Source organism: Euwallacea similis, chromosome 5 (assembly GCF_039881205.1).
Source record: "Euwallacea similis isolate ESF13 chromosome 5, ESF131.1, whole genome shotgun sequence".
Classification (NCBI taxonomy): Eukaryota; Metazoa; Arthropoda; class Insecta; order Coleoptera; family Curculionidae; genus Euwallacea; species Euwallacea similis.
In genome coordinates this window covers 6,449,074-6,463,452 of record NC_089613.1, presented here as the reverse complement: position 1 = coordinate 6,463,452, position 14,379 = coordinate 6,449,074, and the positions used below count along the sequence as shown (strand labels likewise).

At 38.8% G+C, this 14,379-nt stretch overlaps 2 protein-coding genes across 2 annotated transcripts; one reads left to right on the top strand and one right to left on the bottom strand.

Annotated features, from left to right (window-relative positions):
- Nucleotides 1–119: 119 nt before the first annotated feature.
- On the bottom strand, nucleotides 120–9,342 carry LOC136408823 (ATP-binding cassette sub-family G member 8). Its single transcript, XM_066389997.1, has 18 exons — nucleotides 9,081–9,342; nucleotides 5,592–5,775; nucleotides 4,624–4,755; nucleotides 4,431–4,574; nucleotides 4,223–4,382; nucleotides 3,489–3,739; nucleotides 3,104–3,437; nucleotides 2,845–2,954; nucleotides 2,727–2,793; nucleotides 2,484–2,665; nucleotides 2,057–2,283; nucleotides 1,819–2,002; nucleotides 1,622–1,767; nucleotides 1,427–1,569; nucleotides 1,247–1,367; nucleotides 1,045–1,189; nucleotides 860–995; nucleotides 120–494 (listed from the first exon to the last, which is right to left on the bottom strand). Exons 2-18 carry the CDS (start codon nucleotides 5,732–5,734, stop codon nucleotides 258–260), a joined length of 2,862 nt encoding a protein of 953 aa, XP_066246094.1. The 5' UTR covers nucleotides 5,735–5,775; nucleotides 9,081–9,342; the 3' UTR covers nucleotides 120–257.
- Nucleotides 9,343–10,463: 1,121 nt separating this feature from the next.
- LOC136408825 (ATP-binding cassette sub-family G member 5) lies at nucleotides 10,464–14,338 on the top strand. Its single transcript, XM_066390000.1, has 12 exons — nucleotides 10,464–10,698; nucleotides 10,757–10,874; nucleotides 10,919–11,109; nucleotides 11,167–11,311; nucleotides 11,369–11,542; nucleotides 11,599–11,697; nucleotides 12,057–12,258; nucleotides 13,193–13,404; nucleotides 13,458–13,596; nucleotides 13,645–13,830; nucleotides 13,882–14,082; nucleotides 14,138–14,338. Exons 1-12 carry the CDS (start codon nucleotides 10,645–10,647, stop codon nucleotides 14,328–14,330), a joined length of 1,914 nt encoding a protein of 637 aa, XP_066246097.1. The 5' UTR covers nucleotides 10,464–10,644; the 3' UTR covers nucleotides 14,331–14,338.
- The last annotated feature ends 41 nt before the right edge of the window (nucleotides 14,339–14,379 follow it).

The following is a 14,379-nucleotide window of genomic DNA, read 5'->3' as shown; positions in this document are numbered from 1 at the left end:
GTATAAAAAAGGGAAAAAAGCATTTTTTAAAGTTTTTTACCAGTGGTATAATAAAGATGCTTTAAATTTGTTTGATGAATTTTTAGTAATTTTTCTTTTAAATAAATTCAAATTTCAGCAAATTAAACCTTTATTCTATTATTGCGCAGTACACATAATAAAGTTAAAAAAATACGTACAAATCATCATTAACAGCTAATAATATGTACAAATTGGGACCCTAAATTGCCTAAATCATCCTAAAAACAGGTGAGTTTTCAAGGTTTATTGGGATCTCCATAGCGATTTCGACCGTTCCTCGTCCTTCCACAATTGCATACGAACCCCACGCAGACGAAAACAATACAAATTAAATAGAAAACTAAAAGGGCCAAAGGCACATTGTTGTAGTCGAAAATTTGGTTCTGGAAGGGCAAATATCCGTAGTTGAAGAGCACTTGAGTTCCATTGGGAGGTGGACAAGCGACTTGAACTATGATATCTTGCTGTTGGACCTAAATGTCAAAAATATCCCTTATTTGGACTCTATTAGATCTTGTCAGTTCTTAGATTAAACTGTTGGACAAATGAGATTTATTAATTCTAGTATCCCTTGTTTCGACAATCTCATGAGACTTCCCAGTTTGATCCTATGGGAGAAGATGTTTTTCCGCTGCATAGACAACTGACAATGACAGAATTTGGCATACGTGTAAGGTTAGAAATTCAGCATCGGACTAGTAAAATTAGACATTTGTTGATATTAAAACTTCATTCAAGTGCCAAATTCTTTGTTACTGTCACTGTCATACTGACACGAGAGAAAAACTTCTGCTTTCCCGTGACGAATTGAGATTTTTAATAAGTTGAAATAAAATACCTGTCTATTTCTGCAGCGAGGGATGACAGCACTGCTTTCTATGGCCTCAGGACTAAGCTCTCTATTGAGAACATAAGGCAGTAACCAGGATGTTGGGCTTATGTGCCGCAACCAACTCACATATGAGGGCATATCTCTGAAAGAGCACATAAGGGTCTCAACTCTCAATAAGAACAAATTCCAACCTGAAATGCAACATATATCCGCTGACCAAGAAGAACAAAGTAGAGCAAATGCTGGCTATAATGGAGGATGCGTTTGAGAAGGGCAGGAGGTAGATTAGGGCCAGTTGGAGGCTCTGCAGGCAGCACAGATATAGCGACATTACACCTAAAATAGTTGTAAATCCTTCATGAAGCTTCTAAAATTGCTAGAAGCTGAACTCACCTATATAAACATAGAAGCCATCATAGTTATTTTGGCTCTGCATGTAAAGGCCGCACATTGAGTAGCTGGGAATCACATAGATCAACCAAATGAACAACGAAGGAAATAAGTTAATTACAGTCTGGAAAAGTCCATAAAAATCGATAGTTAAGAATGTGAGAACATAATGTCGAAACAGACCTTTGTAATGATGTAGGTCAATCTACCATATAGTCCGTCTTTAATGTCCCTTTCTACAGTCTTCTTGTTGCTTCTAATTTCGTTAAGAGTCATGTAGAGCAGCAGTGGCCATGGAGCCAGACACATCACAGCATAGTGATAGCCTAAAAGAATTTATAGACAAAAATATAGCTTTAAGTAAGCTTCGCCACTGACCTAATCGGTCGTTTAAGATCAGTTGCGGATCCGTGTTGGGGACATCCCAAAAGATCCCCCCGAAGATTAGGGACAGTGAGGCCGACAACATCACGAGAGTCAACCATTTAATGAAGGTGTTTGGCTGCGTGTATACCATGGCTTTACTGGGGAGAAAAATCATAAGGTTGAGAATAATAAGGCCGAGTTAGACATACGTGAAGAGGACGCAGCCCTGGACGAGACAATTGGACCGCCTCACCGGCATCGGCAACGCCGACGGCGGTCCGGGTTCGCTCAAAGGGGGCTGCTTCTGCCTGAAAATCTCCCCCAGTTGTTCAATTCTCTGAGAGGACTCCAGCATCGCTTCAGCTGATAAATCATCTAACGTCACTAAATCCACTAAAATAAAATTTTAATTATCGATTTTTAAAGTTCAACCTTAACACCACTTACAATAGTAATCCGAGGGGTTTTTGAAGTTGGGACACGGATAGTCTACTAGGGCGAAATATGGCAACATGTCCCTTCTACGGCCGCTGAACATGACCCTTCCAGCGGACACCAAAAGGATGCGAGAAAGCATCATGAATATCTCGTAAGTTGGTGGATGAAGGGTTAGGATCACGATGCGCCCTAGAGAGCTGCCTCCGGCGCCCCCGTTTGCCCATTGGCGCAGGTACCTAAAATTGAAAAAGAGCCAGTGACAGCACAAGGTTTCAGTAAAAAATTAAAATATTGTGAAAACTATAAAGGAACAGAAAAGTTAACTAGAAAATGAGCTAATATGAACTAACCTGAACTGAAGAGGGCAGAAAATCGATTAATTTAGTATCACAAACCATTTACTTTGCACACATCCTTTAATGACTGGCTTACTTACTCTATTAAAAAAAACGTATCAAATATGTCCATCCCCCTTGTTGGTTGATCCAGGACCACCACGTCAGTATCTTGAAGCAAATGACACGCCACATTAAGTCTTCTCTTCTCCGAAACAGTCATGGCCGACACTTTTGTGTTCCTAACTTGCTCCAACCCTAACTCTTCAATTAGGAGATTTATCTACAAATAATAAATAAGTAACAATTTTTGGTGGTGTGAATAATAATTTTTTATGGCTTACCCGATCTGAAGAGTCGATTTTTAGGTACCCGAGTTTATCTGTCGGTTTCTTGAGGTCGTAGTGGAATCTGCAAAAAATCATTGTTATAGAGTGTGGGGAGAGGGTGGATGTTACAGACCTCATGATCTGGAGGGCTGTCATGTCCTCGCATAAGTTGGAGTCGCTTTGGGCATAGGCCACTCGGCTCTCCAAAGTGTCAGTTCTCACTCTTTGGCCATTAAGCAAAATCTGGAAAAACACACTTCATTTTTTTGTTCTCTTCCACTTCCTCATATCTTATTTCTCTATGTTTCACAATTTAAATTGCCCTCATCTTTTGTCTTTCCAAGTCAATCATTATGCAATTTTATAGCTATTCACATTTAATTACAACTCACCTCTCCTTGAACTAACCTCCTCCTCCCTGCGATCAAATCCAAAACAGCAGTACCCTCTTTCTCAGAAGTGGCCATAATGGCGAACAAATCTCCTCCTCTGGCCTCAAAAGAGGCCTCACTAATTAGTAAGTGACTCTTCGAGCTGAAACACGAATTGGGGGTGGGCCACAAGCTGATTTGATTGGCCTGCAAATGGGGATAAATAAATCCTGCATTGATCTCTTCCTCTTGAGCTGTGTAGTCCGAACGAATGACCGAAGGGCCTTTCCTTGACACAGGAATAGAAAACTGGCTTTCAGCTTTGGATACTGGCTTGCTGTGGTGGCTAATAACGCTAAAACATCCAGTAAGGCTTGGAAAAGGCCATAAAGAGTGGAAAAGTTACCTTTGATCCACAGTATCGTGGTGAATGTGATGGTGGGACCCGTGGTGTGCGAATTCGGCCACACTGGCCCTGCGTGGATCTCTTTGGAGATGGTGAAGCTGAGGGGAAGCTGGATGGTATGCCCTGCTATACTCCATTGCTAGAAGATTGGCCTCTGAGATACTTTTATTCCTTGCCCATTGGGTGTTGATGGGCCTTATGCCTCCTTGTTGGAGGGCGGCCAAAGGCAAAGCTGACTGGTGTTCTTGAACCTGTACAGAAGTTACATAATAAAAATTATCCTGTACATAATTAAACATTTTTTAATATTATTTTTTTTATTTTATACTTTTTAAAAATTCTTTCTTTGATTTTTTAAATCAATGTAGCAACCTCAAAGGAGATTTCCTTTCAACTTTTCGTTTTGTAATTTTCACTTTCTTCGTATTCGTTTTTGTCCTCTCTTTTTATATTTCATTACTTACTTCACACCCGTTGTACCTATTTCTGTGCAAACACAGAAAATTCCAAACTTAAACTATTTCTGGGAGTAAATAAATTTTCTGTTCAAAATTTTCCGGTTCGTCCACTCAAATCAACATATTAATATGGGTTAAATCGAGCCTGTCCATATGTAACTAGAGTGTAAACGCACCCGTCGTCATTCATGCAGCGATTTGAATTTGAATGATTAAGTGGGTGTGCCTATTGAATGATCGTATCGTGCTTTATAATCGAAAGAGGGTGTGTCTTACCCCATGATGGTAAGAAGGATGGGTGTTCTGCATGCGGAAATCCGGGTCGGATCGGTACTTCCTATTATGCTTATATTGCAGATTATGCGCGGCCTCATTGTCACTACTGTCATACCCCGAGGAACCCTCCCTATGGCCCCTACTTCCTAATTTCTGGTTCCTGTAAAAAACCCATGAACTCTATACAAAAATATGTCTAATTTGTTACCTAGCTTTAGGCCTACTGGAAGCATTTCTAGAAAATTGCTGCGGAGTTCCTCTTCCAGACCTAGTGGAACCATTGTGGTTCGGGGGGAATACCCTCGGTAGGCCGAATTTCAGGTATGTATACATGTTGGATCCCAGAGCTGATCTGAATGAAAACCATGTTGTTTTGCCCATATGGAACTTGAAAAACTCACTTGGGTCCGTATCGAGGGTGCGATAAAATGGACTGAACAGTGGTGTCCCTCAACTGGAAGTTCCCATAGGGCAAAGGGCTCTTATCTGTGGATCCTAGAGCGCTGTCCGTGAAATCCGAATTTAAATTTTGCCTGGAAATATTTAGGTGATTCTGGTGTTCAAAGTAGTATCGTAGGCAAGAACCAGAAATGTAACAAATCTTTCTGAATAGGAAAATTTATTAGAGTAGAAGAATCAGAGAAAAATCAGAAACGTAATTCTTAGATATATCCGTCCGATATATTCGGGCTTTTCAAGATCGCATTTGAGGAAATACATATTTGCAATTTAAAATGATGTGACTACGCCGCTGCTTCTTTACATTGAGGAGTAATTTTAGGAGTGAAGCGCTTTGTTTTCAGTTGAAGAGGATGTGTGTTACGCCGCTGCTTTTTGTATGGAAAATTCAGTTGAATTATCAGTAATATCACGAAAAATTCACTGAATTAGTAGTGCAATCCAGAGGCGTATCAGGCACTTATTTCCATACATTTTAACTTTTTTTTTTAGTTTCTGTAAGAAATTGTTTGAAATATCTATATGATACACCATTGACATATTTGGACAGTTTGAAGTGTACATCGCTGAAATTTAATTTATAAGATGATTGCAGCATAAATCAGAAGTTTAGGATTTAGATCTATTTTGCCCGGGAAAAGCGTGCGCTACGCCACTGTTATTTGCATACTATTTAATATATCTGTGATATTTTTTGCCGAGACGTAATGCAAATGTTATTTTGAATTATCGTCAATGCTGCTTGCATAAAAGAAAGATTGCCCCACTGAAGAAGGTAGGGCCCAATAACCACTTGTGATACCGAATAATTAGCTTGCGTAGATCATCGGCTTACCTCATTACACTTACCCAACACGGAAAACAATGATGTTGCTCAAACAATGAAAGTGTGATTAACGCAAAAACTCACCGATAAATCGACCAGGCATGCAGGTCTTCGGAACCAGCCCCTGAGAAGGTTCTGGCGTCCGGATTCGACGGTACCGAGTACTTTCGCTCCATTTCAAAGCCCTGGGAGCCTCCCCCTTGAGACGGGGTACGACTTCGTACCATTTTTTCAACTCACTGTGACCCTGATGGCCGCTTCATTTCACCTGAAACAGACCAAAGTAGTCTGCACTACTGTAAACCGTATCGAAGACCAAAAAGGCAAAGAAAAGGTCGGGTGGTTTGCGATCAGCCTTGAAGAAGGTTAGTGACTGCTTGGGCTGCATGAACAATGGGAATTTTTCGCTATTTTTATTATATCTTCAATGAGATTATGTCCAAAACGTAGTAAAGCATCTAAGGCCGCACACATAGATGAATAAATCTAACGGTTAAGTGTCTACGTACCGGCCAATTTAATGTGAGAATGGAGGTCTAATGGGGAATTGTCTTTGAGTGTTATGTGTAAGTGAATAACGGAGGTTTTGAGCCGATTAACTTTTATAATTTTATTAAATAAATAGGCATTGAAGAAGCCTAAATTTATTGCATTTGAACCCTAGTTTACTACATCCTGCTGGGACCAATTAATATGCGTCAGACATATGATTAAAACTTATGTGTAATTGGATAACGGCTAATGTGTGTAAAATAATCAGAAAAAAAACACAAAAACTTCCCAGGTCTGCTCCGGCGATCCGTGGGAACAGGACCTTATCTGAAATATCGGGATAAAGTTTTAGAACGGTAAAATGTTCCATGTATGAATTGGAGGTATAACGTGGGAATAAGACCTTACTAGTATTTTTACCAGTACTCACATTTCGATGCACTGTAAATTATATTCATAGTTGATTAATTTTTCAGTTTGAGTAACTTTAGCTTTCATAAAGGAGGGGCTAAAATATCAGTTTCGGTAAAGTATCAGTTGTCGAGTAAATTAAGTGATGGCTTAAGAACTAAATCAGGATAATTGAGGTTCCTAAAAAATAATGAATAGAAATGTATCGGGTTAGGGAAAATTTGGATAAAAATCAGGTTAATTTGGTTTACTGGAATATGGTACAAAACTTTCTGATCATGAAGTAAATATTCTGAAAAATAACCTATTAGAGAAAATTCTGAAAATTCCCAAAGGAGAAGGTGTCCCTACTTTTTGCCATTGTTCAAACTTCGAACGTCGGTATCTCGTCAACGCGTGATTCAATTTTACCTGCTCTTGTGAATTTTCTATATGTCTTTCTCTTTATGAAAAAATCTGATACTGACACCTTATGGCCATATAAATTCCTTTTTATTGTAATTCTCACTCGCCACTTTCACCTTAAAATGTGTTGTTCTTCTGAAAAAAATCCTCATCAATTTCCTGACCGGCCACGCCTTCCTGATAACAAGAACGCTCTCTTTCTATGTCGCTAAGCAGATGCCACCATCTCTAGTTGTAAAAAAGAGAAAATCCGCATATAGGAAATGACAATTTTTACCCTAATTGGCTGAAGTAGACCGTCGTAATTGCCATTAGGCAAAGGTGAGACAGAAGAGCGAGAATACCTAGGTATTCTCGTTCTAGGACTACAAGTGCAATGTCATAAGGTGCTCCACTTTAATATAAAATCTATCAATCGGTGTTTCATCAGCTAAATGACTTTCTCCGGAATGTAGTTTTGCCCTGGGGGACCAATGGTACCGGTTAAATTGAAGATGCGTAACTGTACTTAAACACATGTCCGCCAGAGAGTGCTTATTACAACTTAATACCATCTGCAGGTAGGTACCACGAACATACCGTGTGCGAGTACCCGCTTCTAATTATGGCATAATCCGCTATTAGTGTTTGGTTATTTAATAAGGAGTACGAATTGTTTTGATTATCGCCCATTCGGTTGCGGATTTCGTAGGTACTGAATTTGCATATTATGGAATCATGCTCAAGCATGCAAATTAAAAACAAAATTGACAATTAGCATGTTGTGTGATGCAAGGCGACCTTCGATTCATAATACCGACGGACTTATGTTGAGGATTAGTGCGTTGTAAACCCAGTCAAATGTAGAGCATTTAGCTATTGAATATGGGCCATCCAAGTTACTGAATGCGTGCGTCCAACACTTTGCCGATAACCTGAGAGAGAGGATCAGAAGAAATCTCAGAAGTCTTCTGAGCGGAATGATCAAATAACTTATCCAGGTGGAAGCAAAGCGCTGACTTCCATTCAAACGTAACAACAAATAAAATAAAATTTGCTCCTGTTGCGTTACGAATAATTCGAACTGGATTCGAGCTGGATAAATATCCAGCTCAGAATACTTCTTATGAGGACCGAAATAAAAGGTTTGCTGGACAGCATGCTGAGGAATTCATCCAGGCTGAAGCAGAGCTTTAAATCGTCAAAACTAACTAGACTTAAAAACAAAACCAAGATCTGAACCCTGAGTCTTAGAATCAGAATACACAAATCTAGTAGTTAAGGAGGGTAAATAGAGAGAATATTCTCACTCATTATCTGTTTATTTCATCAATATGATAATGGAAATGGAAAAGGTAATCGAAATGGAAAGAAATCATGGTAAATACTGTAATCAGGATTTTGGAAAAGTTAACGCGGGTGAATGAGATTAAATTTCAAAATGAATTCATTAAGTGAAATTAAAAATAATTAAAATAATCGAGAAGGAGAACGAGAAAAGATGCAAACGGCATCACGTCAACATTCTCTAGAGTTATGCGGCTTTCAAACTCAATTAAATTCGAATTTTAGTTAATCGGTCCAATTGATTAAATCTGTTTTAAATAGGTATTTAGCAAATATTCTCCTAAACTGTGGTAATAGACAACTTTCAATTCTTTAAACGCCAGCCTTGGTTCCTTCCTACCAGATTTGTAACAAATCCAATACAATAAAAAGTCAACCTTGTTTTTTAACCATAATTACGGCAATTTAAAATTCGGAAATTTCACTTTTTCTCAGATTTTCACTATTAAAAGTGGCATGTCTCACGGAAAACCAACTAGAAAAAAACCTTGATCTTCGACTAATTAGAATGCGAAATGGTTCTGATTGTATCATAACCATCACGAGAGGGTTTATTGCCCTCTCGTACATGTTTACAACCTGCATGTAATTTCACAAGCCCGCATTATGCAAATTGAGAATAATGGTCAGTTAACTCGAGTGAAAAATGCAAAATTCATTGTTATGTTATTAGAGTAAATCTGACTTTTAGATTTATTAGTTTTGTACAATTTATTATGCACTCTAGAAGAAGCTTTATTGAGATAGAAACCTGTTTCGGTTAGGAGCCGTCATCAGGCTTAATTTGGCACCTAAAATTATACCAACGCTTGCTCAATTACTACTAATTAGCCTTATTTACACGCAGCTACGAACATTAGCTGCACTTTAACTGTACTCGCAGACCCAAATTCACTAAGTAAATCCCCCTTTCCCTACATAATCTCACCAAATACTCACCCATAACTTGTTCCCGCGACCCATCACTGAAAAATCACCATAATCCACTCACGTATGTAAAAAGCTCTTAGCAATTCTGATCACTAAAATGGCACTTTGAACTACCAGATTCTGGGTTGAATCACTTTGTTGGCAAAAGAATGGAAATTAACTGTTATGGTGCTGGTTGCGACCATCACCGGCGGTACCCAACGAATACCAACGGCGTGACGTAGCTGCCAGGTAAGAATCCGGTAGGTACCAACGCGGCTAAAAGTTGCCATCTACGTTGGTACTGTAAAGATACACTTTTGGTCGGAGGTGCTGTAACGTGTGCGTCGAGGAAGAAAGGTTTGATGAAAGCTACAGGGTGAAACCGTTTGGGAGGACTGAAAAACCCTCTGAGTGGCCGGAAAAAAATCTGTAAAACGCCCTAATTTCAGCGACTCATTTCTCATTTTAGGACCAACTCATCACGCTTAAAATTTCCCTAAGAAGGGAAAAAGCTTCTCCCCTCTTAAGGTGACTTCAAATTCTCATGAAATTTGACATTGAACTTCAAATTAACATAAATGTAAATTTTCCCAATGTAAGAAGTTTCCCTAAGGGGAGTGCGTAAAAAGTCTCCATTATAACTCTAAAATATCTCTAAGTGTTTGCGAGATACTGCTCAATTCTCAAAGTGCACTTGGTTCAGTTTTTAAGGAAAAATGTGCCTCAGACATGAGATTTTGATTCAAAACTTAAGATACTACAATCCTCAAAAGACCCATTGAGCATCCTTAAGGTACACAAAAATATCAGAAATTCTTTACATTTAACTGAATCAACTAAGAAAATCGAGATTTTATTTCAAACTGATATAATGCCATGATTCTCAAAGTTCGCCTAAGGATACTCTCTTAAAATACTCCTAAGTGGCGGATAGAGTATAAAATAATTCCCACCCTTTCCTTCTAGCTCTCTTTTTGGTTTGAATAAGGAGGCGAACCAGTAATGGAACTTTCATTGAAATTTATGAAATTTTGACCCTTTATCTTCAGTCCCCAAAAATCATCAAGAGGTATTTACGATCCCGAACGTATTTAAATTTTAGTTTTTATGAAGGATAAGCAATTTATTTATTATATTTAGATTATAGTGGCAAGTACCCAAAAAAGTGCATTTTGGGTACTTGCCACTATAATCTAGTCATTTCAATGTTCAAGGAAGCACAGTAATTGTTCATTACAATGGCATCCCCCTAAGGGCTAAAAAATATCCACTTAATAATTTATTATTTCCTGGTACTGTTCTAAACTTTCTTCCACTTTGACCACGCTTCGTCGCTTGCCTATAGACCATCTGGTATAAACCCATCCTTCTCCAGTTACCATGACTTTCCACCTCCCCCTCTCGCAATTGACTTTACCTGGCGATCAGTTACCTGTGAAGACCGCTAGAAGTACTACCGCTGGGTATCATTATACGGGTAGAGGACTCTGTTGTGTGGTTCCTTTATCGAAGAAATGTAAAAGTTGTGCAGGTGTCGAATGCTCTGTGTAGCACCTGATTTTAAGAAGTACCATTGTGTCGAGCTAAGAAAATGATAGGTACCGATTACACTTTGGAGCTCTCCGGGGTGTTTTATTCTGGGCAGGTGAGGGAAAACTGAAGTACCGATAAAGTACCGTGAACTAAAACGAAGATATTTTAAGGTGGAACCAGGCTCATGTCTTCAACGAGTGGTTGGAAATATAAAAACTGGAATAATCCTCAAGGATGTATCTTTAACTGTGCACTCTGGGGAAGTATTGGCCGTACTGGGATCTAAAGGTACTTCCTTTGGTTAGAAATATTTTGTCTACATTTTTGTCAAGGTAGCGGCAAAAAGGCCCTTCTTGACGTCATCTCGCGAAGGGTCCAAGGACCAATTAGAGGGCAGATCCTCCTCAACGGCCAGCCAATGAGTGTATGTTTGTTCCAGCAGCGTTGCGGCTATGTTACTCACAAGTGCGATCTCATTGAGGGCCTCACAGTAGAGCAGACCCTCTATTACACCCCTACAAGGGTAGGCAATTAAAACATCACTATACAGGGTGATTTTCTAGCCCTTATAATTTTTCAGCTGACTGGCTACTTGAAGAAATCCAAAGTGAAGCAAGTAATGGCAGATTTGGCATTATCTCAAGTTTCCAACAGATGCGTGGAGAATTTGACCAAAAGCGAATATCGGAGGTTAATGATTGGGATACAGCTCATCAAGGACCCGAGTATGGTCCCCATTATTTCCTTTAATAACTGAATAATATTCTTTCTTCAATAATTAGTAATACTTTTGCTGGATGAGCCTACATGGGACTTGGACCCTCTCAACACCTACTTGGTAGTCTCCATTCTCTCCAATGCAGCCAAGAAATATGGGGCTGCAGTGATTCTTACTATGGAGAAACCCAGATCCGATGTGTTCCCCTTTTTAGACCGAGTTTTGTATCTTTGTTTAGGTTTGATTCGCACACCAAAATCGTATTCATACACTCATAAATCATGTATTTTTTAGGAGACACTGTATATGCAGGAGGAACTAGGCAAATGCTGGAATATTTCGATGCAATTGAGTTCCCTTGTCCTCAATTAGAGAACCCTTTGATGTATTATCGTAAGTAAATCTCTTGCTTTCTTTACCTTGACTTGTTGATACGCCACTGAAAATTTTGATTTTAAGCACTGACTTTTAATAAATTACACTTAAAATAAAAAATCGGGGACGTTTCGTAAAGGGCGGAAACTGTTACACTACATCCGTTTATTGATATTAAGATGGAAATTTGCTAAACTTTGAAAAGAAAAGTGTAATTAAATTGTATTATTAGAAATCAGTGGCGTGTCTTAAAGAGATAATGAATTGAAACAATGCTATAAGTGCAATAAGTACCTTGTTGCAGCACGAGTTTTTTACGGACGAGATCATGTCATTTTTTCCTTGCGTGTCTTAGTTGAGCATTATTTTTTCCCTAGTGTGTCTTTCGACTGTGGATCGCAGATCCAGAGAGAGATTCCTAGAGAGCAATCACCAAATAGCAGAGCTGGTAGAAAAATTCAAAATAGAGGGCAACATGTATCGAAAAGGAGCTATGAGCCCAGTGCACCCTCCCGAATACAAAGTGCCCCTTTTGCTAGGAAAAATCGGTTCCTGCAGCGTTGCCTGGACCATTTACATGTATTTCTTTATTATATTAAGTATAAAATATTTATTTTTGCGCACAAATGAACGTAAAATATTTGTTTAGACTTTAATTTTCCATAGCGGAAACCATGAACTTTTGACCAGCAGTTACAAAACCGCCCCTCCCTATTGATTATCATTTGTGCGTAAAACGTTGTAACACGGGCTGAAATACATCACTCGCAAAAGAGTTTCTTAACGCACTCCCATGATTGCTGCCCTCTCCTGCGCCTCATGTGCAATTTTGCATGTTCATGCGTTGAGATGCTTTCCTCATACAGGATGATTCCTAAGTTGATGCTTTTTTTTACTGTTTATAGAAGTCATTAAAACAAACATTTTCAAATAATTTTTTTCAAAAAACTTAAAAATAAGAAAGTTACATCAATTTATCGCAAAATGAGTCCATGATTCCATCTAACTGAAAGAATGCGTTCAAAGTTGCTACCATTAACTTCAACACAACGCTCCGCTCGACGCAATCGTTGTTCCTTAACGGCCCGTAATAAGGAAATTGGTTTTCCTCTGATTGTTGCTGCAGCCTGCTCTATGCGAACGATTAATTCTTCCGTGTGGTTACAGGTGCCTTGTAAGTTAAATTTTTCATAAAACCCTACAAGAAGAAATCGCAAGGGATCAGGTCTGGTGACCTTGGTGGCCAAGCAAAATACAACAAAAATAAAAAGGTGAAAAAGATAAGAAATTCGTGCGGCAGCCAGCATTTCAAAATTTTGCTCAACAATATCGTTGGTCATTTTTAAATTATTGAATAATGCATTTTGCGATAAATTGATGTAACTTTCTTATTTTTAAGTTCTTTGAAAAAGATTATTTGAAAATCTTGTTTGTTTTAATGACTTCTCTACACAGTTTTAAAAAAAGTATCAACTTAGGAATCACCCTGTATATTAAAAATTTCATAATTTAGGAGACTAGTAGCAGCCACTTTTGCCTTCAAGAAGAATGGAGTTAAGCAGTTGAGTTTAAGGCTCCTGTTGTTGCCCCTCTATTTCTTCATATTATGGGTGTTTTACAACCAAATGGGCCTGTTCCAGCAAACTTTCATCAGCAGGAGTGGATTGGTGTTAAATTGTCTTGCAGGAGTTTATTTCCTGGGAATAGTGAATACTGTGCTTTTATGTGAGTGCCAGAAAGCCCACCATATACTCCGTGATTATGATTTTCCTCCTTAGTTCCAATATTCCGCACTCGCTACTTCCAAGAATCCCAGGAAGGTTTATATGGAGGGACCATATTTTTACTTACCTACAATATTCTCAGTATTCCATTCTCGTTCATCTCCTGCATGGCTGCAGGAGCTATAATATTTCCGTAAGTAAAATGGGCAATCAAGGGAATATTTTCTTAGCAGCTTTTTAGATTAGTTGGATCCATGGACGAGCCCCTGGAATATCTGTTCTTCTCCCTGGTGTTGTGGGCCTGCTACATGTTCGCAGAGCAGCAAACCATGGCCACTCTCATGATAGTGAAAAACAACCTTCTAGCTGCAATTTTCAACATCTACATTGTCTGCATTTGTCTTGCGTTAAGCAGCGGGATTCTAAGGTAGAAACTTCTTTCTGGTAGACGATTAGAATAATTCCTTTTATTGAGCAGATCCATTAAGGGACTGCAAGAGTGGTTGTTCACTGTGACCTTTGCAACCCAAACCCGCTATGCAGCTGCTTTTTTGAATAGGCAAGTGTTCCTCCATGGAGATTTGAGTAGGCCTCTGCCTTTTGATGATAAACACAATTGCACCAGCATGAATTTGATTGAAACGTCCACAGCAAATGGGTTTACCAATCCTTATTGCAGGTAGCTAGTATTATTTTCTTCATGGAAATTTCCAAAGAGGGTTTTCCTCCTTTAGATACGCTAGTGGGCAAAGTTTTCTCTCTGAGAGGTATGCCCGAGACCCAGGGGATAACATCTTCAATGGGATTCTTGATTCTGACTTGAACATTGGCATTACGTTCGCATTTACTTTGGGAATGATTGTGTTCAATATGTTCTTGTACTTGATACCGCTTCCTTCCTTCGTGAAAGCGAAATTTAGAGAATGAGCAAATTTAATAAAATTTTAAAAAACTATAAAATAAAAGTAGTTTTTAT

Bases quoted from the DNA above. Each gene is read 5' to 3' on its own strand.
- LOC136408823 (XM_066389997.1), bottom strand. From the start codon at position 5,734: ATGGTACGAAGTCGTACCCCGTCTCAAGGGGGAGGCTCCCAGGGCTTT. The intron at 4,383-4,430 runs GTAACAAATTAG...GGTTTTTTACAG, and splicing joins TCCAGTAGGCCTAAAGCTAG to GAACCAGAAATTAGGAAGTA. The intron at 2,666-2,726 runs GTAAGCCATAAA...TATTATTTGTAG, and splicing joins AAATCGACTCTTCAGATCGG to ATAAATCTCCTAATTGAAGA.
- LOC136408825 (XM_066390000.1), top strand. From the start codon at position 10,645: ATGATAGGTACCGATTACACTTTGGAGCTCTCCGGGGTGTTTTATTCT. The intron at 10,699-10,756 runs GTGAGGGAAAAC...AGATATTTTAAG, and splicing joins GGGTGTTTTATTCTGGGCAG to GTGGAACCAGGCTCATGTCT. The intron at 11,110-11,166 runs GTAGGCAATTAA...ATAATTTTTCAG, and splicing joins TCTATTACACCCCTACAAGG to CTGACTGGCTACTTGAAGAA.